The sequence below is a fragment of the Ailuropoda melanoleuca genome, chromosome 7, assembly GCF_002007445.2.
Source record: "Ailuropoda melanoleuca isolate Jingjing chromosome 7, ASM200744v2, whole genome shotgun sequence".
Lineage (NCBI taxonomy): Eukaryota > Metazoa > Chordata > Mammalia > Carnivora > Ursidae > Ailuropoda > Ailuropoda melanoleuca.
In genome coordinates, this window is record NC_048224.1 from 30,215,842 (window position 1) to 30,221,841 (window position 6,000).

The 6,000-nt window shown below is 42.1% G+C and overlaps 1 protein-coding gene across 6 annotated transcripts in view; it reads left to right on the forward strand.

Annotated features, from left to right (window-relative positions):
• Window positions 1-6,000, forward strand: part of INVS (inversin) — a 157,482-nt gene that overhangs the window by 133,674 nt on the left and 17,808 nt on the right. For 4 of the 6 annotated variants that reach the window (XM_034664199.1, XM_034664198.1, XM_034664201.1 and 1 more), the window contains exon 14: window positions 4,843-5,560. The exons of 1 other annotated variant lie outside the window; for it this stretch is intronic. In XM_034664199.1, coding sequence (XP_034520090.1) covers window positions 4,843-5,560 — 718 coding nt within the window. The remainder of the gene's footprint in view (window positions 1-4,842; window positions 5,561-6,000) is intronic. One more of the 6 variants, XM_034664202.1, reaches the window with a different exon arrangement.

A 6,000-nucleotide genomic window follows, 5' to 3' on the forward strand; every position in this document is an offset into this window, starting at 1 on the left:
AAATAACCTTTTTGTGTACATCTCTGATTTTTATGGCTCTTTAAACATCCTGTCAAATTTCATTCCTGGAAGATTGCAAAAATTTATTTCAGCCTTTCAAAAGCAAAAAACCAAAAACTGTCTCCAAACATTTAGGCAAATAGTGATTTTATTGAATCCTAGTTAGCAGGATGGAATTTTGTCATATTTTTACTGGCTCTGTGTATTTATTTTCTGGATTGTTCACTGATGTACTCTGTCAATTTTTATATTTTTTTTCCTTAATATTTCTAAAAGCTCAGTATATAATAATAGTAACCTTTGTGTATCATATATAATGAATGTCTTTTTTAAGTTTACCCTTTAATTCTGTTTATTTTTTTCTTTTGAAATTTTTATCCTTGTGTTTTTACCTATAAGAAAAGGTTTTTTCCACTTCGTGATCTAATAAACACATATATTTTCTAATTTTTACTATCTCATATTTAATTTTTTATATAGTGATACTGGAATCCAATGACTCAATTTTAGAGAATAGGCAGTTGTTCTAGCCGTATACATGAAATAATCTGCATGGAATATACAATACTGTACATGGAAATGACCCATATACCTGGAGCTGCAACACTGGCCATGGGCTTTGTGAATAACGGCTTCAGGAGGGTACAGCATTGCTGTCTGGGTTCACACCCAGGGGCCCTAAGCAGCTCAGCTCCTCACCACAAATTAAAAACACTATCTTTATTGTATATTTTTATATATGGCTATATTTTTAGCTTTATATTCTTTCTCACTGATCTATCTGTATTAATACCCAAATCACATTATTTTGATCATTACTAGTTAGTAGTATCTAATATCATCTAGCAGTCCCTTCATTTTTTTCCCCTTTTTTTAATTGGAGTATGTTGACAACCAGTGTTGCATTAGTTTCGGGTTTACAACATAGTGATTGGACAATCCTATACATGATACCGTGCTCACCGTAAGTGCAGCTGCCATCTGTCACCATACGCGCTATTATAATAATATTCACTATATTTCCTGTGCTGTAGTTTTCATCCCTGTGACTTATTTATCTTAGAACTGGAAGTTTGTACCTCTTCATTTTTTCCTTTTAATAGAAGTTACTTCTTAGAGCAGTTTTAGGTTTCCAGCACAATTAAGCAGTGAGTGCAGAGTTCCCATCCACTCCTGGCCCCCAACGCACACGTACCTCCCCCACTCAACATCCCTTTCCAGATCGGTGCCTTTGTTAAAACTGATGAACCTGCATTGATACGTCCTTATCGCACAAAGTCCACAGTTTACATCAGACTTCATGCCTGTGTTGCACATTCTATAGGTTTTGACAAACGTATAATGACTCATATCCACCATTATGGCATCACACAGAAGAGTTTCATTGCCTGTATTAGTCAGGGTTCTCCAGAGAAGCAGAACTAATAGCATATATATAAAAGAGGAGGTTTGTTATAGAAATTGGCTCACTTGATTATGAAGGTTGAGAAGTCCCACGATCTGCTGCCTGCAAGCTGGAGAACCAGGAAAGCTGGTGGTATGATTCAGTGAATCTGAAGGCTTGAGAACCAGGGGAGCAGATGGTGTGAGGCCGAGTCCAAAGGCCTGAGAATCAGGGGGATGAGGGGGCTGATGGTATAAATTCTGATCCAATTCTGAAAGCCTGAAAACTAGCAGCACCTGTGTCTAAGGGCAGCTGTGTCCCAGCTCAAGCAAAGTGAGCAGATCTCCCCCTCCTCCACTTTTTGTTCTATTGAGGCCCTCCACAGACTAGATGTTGCCCACCTGCATGGTTGAGGGCAGTCTTCTTTACTCAGTCTACCAATTCAAATGCTAATTTCTTTCCAAGACATCCTCACAGACACACGCAGAAATAATATTTTACCAGCTATCTGCATGCCCCTTGTCCCGGTCAAGTTGACACATCATATTAACCATCACATTGCCCTGAGAATCCCCTGTGCTCTGCCTGTGTGTCCTTCCCTCCCTCGAACCCCTAGCAACCACTGATCCATTTACTATCTCCATAGTTTTGCCCATTTCCAAAATGTCGTATAGTTGGAATCATACAATAGGTAACCTTTTCAGATTGGCTTTTTTCACTTACTAATACGCACTAGTAATTTCCATACAAGGGAAGCGATGTTTCACTTAGGAATGTCCTCCATGGCTTGGTAACTTATTTCTGTTTAGCACTCGATTCATCTTCAGTTCATTTCCTTTCAGTTCATTTCTTTTTCGTGCTGAATAATAGTCCATGGTCTGGATCTGCCACAATTTAGTCATCTATTCAGCTACTGAAGGACATCTTGGTTGCTTCCAAGTTTTGGAAATTATGAATAAAATTACTCTAAACATCCACGTGCAGGGTTTTGGGTGGACATAAATTTTAAATTCATGTGGGTCAATTACAAAGAGAACAACTGCTGGATGGTATGGGAAGAACAGTTTTGTAAGGAAATTCCCCACTGTCTTCCGAAGTGGCCGTACCATCGTGCATCCCCACCAGCAGCGAATGAGCATTCCTTTTGCTCCTCATCCCCATCCGCCTTTGGCGTTGTCGGTGTCCTTGCATTTCCACCATTCTGATAGGTGAGTAGTGGTACCTTGTTATTTAATTAACTGGGGCTTCAGTGGTGTATGTGAAACATCAGAATGGTTCTAAGAGTCAGAATTATACAAAAAGATACACACAAAGAAGTATTGCTCCCCCTCACCCTCACCACCCAGTCCCCATTTCCCTCTTTCTGCCCTTTTTCCTGCCCCATCACAGTAGGTACCCAATCTCTTTGGTTTCTGGTTTATCCTTTCTATATTTCTTTCATACAAATGAGCAGATACAAGTATATTTCCTTATTTCCCCTTTGTCTTACATGAAGAGTAGCATAGTTTAGTTTTTTGCCCTATAAAATGGTTATTTGAAAATCTGTTTCTGAAAACACATTATTTGGATAACTGTGTGTCTGTTTTATTGCCTCCCCCACTCCTTGAATATTGTCTTGTCTCCTTATCTGCCTGCATATTTTTCATTGAGTGGCAGACATTTAGTATAAAAAATTATAGAAATAACTTGAGACCTAGGATGATAGTAATTCCTCCAGAAAGGATTTACATTGGCTTCTTGCAGACATTCAGAAGCATGAGCAATCCAAGTTTGAGCAGTCCAAACCTTAATCCAGTTTCCAATACTGAGATGATGTAAAGCTGCACTCAGTCCCTAGAAGGGTCAATTTAGTACGAGTTCACCTTTTCTCCTAAGGTACACCCCTCCCGGGTTCCAGGACAAAAGAATGCTTCTTGGCAGGTTTTAGACTCCAGGTTTTTCCTCCAAACCTTGAGGGGATGATTCAATTCTTCTAGGAATATATGACCCCGGATGCCTTGTTCATCTCTGTTGGTTACCTGATTCTTCTGCCTCTTGGCCGCATATTTTTTCTGTCTTGTTAGCTCTTTGATGCCTTCAGACAGCTGGTTTGTAATATTTTCTTTGGCTTTTCTATTGTCCTCAGTGGTCCTCAGTATGCCTCAATTCTGCCATTACGGAAGCAGAAGTTCCTTCATTGCTTTTTACAATGAGTCTAAAATGTTTCATTTTAGGGACGCCTGGGTGGCTCAGTCAGTTGAGCGTCTGCCTTTGGCCCAGGTCGTGATCCCAGGGTCCTGGGATTGAGTCCCACATTGGGCTCCCTGCTCCACAGAGAACCTGCTTTTCCCTCTTCCTGCCACTCTCCCTGCTTGTCCACACACGCTCTCTCTCTCTGGCAGATAAATAAAAAAAAATCTTAAAAAATAAAATGTTTCATTTTAGAGGTTGTATTTAGTTCAGTTTTCAAATCTGTCTATTCTTTTCCCATATTTTTGAATTCTTTTGTTTAATCAGTTCATGTGCGTGTGTATGTGTGCGTGTGTACACTCTTCTATTAGCTGAGGTCTTGATCTAATACTGCTGTCGTGTCTGTTAACTCGTCCACAGTAGATTGTTACCTCATGTGTTTTATAATTTTGGATGGGGAAGTCATGTTCCAAAGGACCCCTCTGTGTGGCCTGAGTTGAGGGAATGCCATGTCAAAGTAACACTGTTTGCTTCAATGAAGCATCCTGTGCCCCCCTCCTGAGACTGGTTTTTATATTAATTTTTCCTATGGGTTGAGAATAAATGAATATGAAACCCATGTGAGGCACAGGACTTGGGTTTCAAATTCTCAAGGGAGACTCTCCCCCACCCCATCCAGAACCCAGGCTAAGACAAATTTTCTTGTTGTTTCCCAGTGCTGGCAATTGGATTTTTTTTTTTTTAATCTGGACTATCATTTCCCAAAGGATATACCCCCTTAAGAGTCCTGGCTTCATGAAGGGTCTTGGTTTTAACTAACTTTCTGCCTGCAAGACCTTGTTTTCTGTCCTTATCTGGATATTAAAACACAGCCAGATATTTCGTCGAAGACCAACTGTTGCCCATTCCATCACTACTACCTGCCCAGACGGTTGCTGGATCAGCTCACACACTCACACTTAACACCCTGATTTTCAGTTTTCTCTTTGTTTTTGGCCTCCCCTTTGTTGTTGGATTTATTTTCTTGAAGACACTATGGTGCTTGTAAAAGAATGTTTATTATATTTTAGTCAGCATTGTAGTGGGAAGGCTTTCAGGTTACCTAACATTCCATTGCTAGAAATAGAAGCTAAACAGGTTTTTTTTTTTTTTCCTAATTAGAATCACTACTATCATGGTGATACTATAGGACAAGTCTGAATATTTTATGTGAACAAATGAGCAGAACTGCCCTACTATGCAAGTTTGGGACAGTAAACATTCTTTCCCTTTTTCCCTGTCTCCCCAAGAGTCATCCAGAGAACAGTCTAAAGGCCGATCTGCCTGTGTCCACTTCAGCCCCAGTGAAGGCAATGGTGGAAACAGATATCCAGGAGTCTCCTCTGTTGAGAAGTCCCGAGGTGAGACAGTTGGTGAGCCGCGGTGTGACAAGGGGAAAGGCTTCTGGAAGCAGCCTTCCTGTGTCAGGGTGGCTGGGCCTGATGAGGAAGGAGAGGACCCCAGCTGGGCAGCTGCAAGCCTTCCACAGCAGGATGGCCACCGGAAACCCAGCAGGCGGCAGGACACAGCACCCAAGGCCAAATGTGCCTCCCAGAAAAGACGTGTTCAAGAGCTCCGAGGAGGAAGGCACTCCCCAGCTGGTTCCAGCCGGCCTGGCAGTGCCAAGGGGGAGGTGGTCCATGCTGGGCAGAATCCTCTCCACCATCGAACACCAAGAAACAAAATGACACAGGACAAGCTCACAGGAGGGATCGACTCAGACTTGCCACAGAACACAGAGGTGTTGAGGTCAGGAGTCAGGAAGTTGGGAACATCTGCCCTGTCTGAGGACACTCAGATATCCAAGGAAACTGATCCAGCACCTGGTCCCCTCTCTGGACAGAGTGTGAATATTGACCTTCTCCCCGTAGAGCTGCGGCTGCAGATAATCCATAAAGAAAGAAGTAGGAAAGAGCTGTTTCGCAAAAAGAACAAGGCAGCAGCGGTCATCCAGCGGGCCTGGAGAAGGTAGGAAGAGGGAGGTGCCACGGCTCCTCTGGTCTGTGGTTGTCCTGATACTCCTAATGTCCTAACGGGACACGCCCTGTGCTCTCTCCTTCTAGTGAATTCCATGTGCTGGCATGACAAGTCCAATTTTACTGAGCGTGCCCAAAAAATTCACTCATGTGAAGGTCTCTGTAATTTACATTGGATAAGCTATTTGGAAGATGGTTTTGCCAAGAAAGTTAGGAAGCACCCAGGACAGCCTGATGTAAAGGAAAAGAGCCTCAGTTTGTAACCAGGAAGCCTGAGTTTCAGGTGTCTGACAAGTTAACTGACCTTTGCAGATCACGTGGCCTCCCTGACCTTCAGTTTTCTCATCTGTAAAACAGGCTTTAGTAATTGCTGTCCTGTCCTGTTTAGAGGGCAGGATGCTAGAATGAAATCATGTGTACTTTGTAAATTCT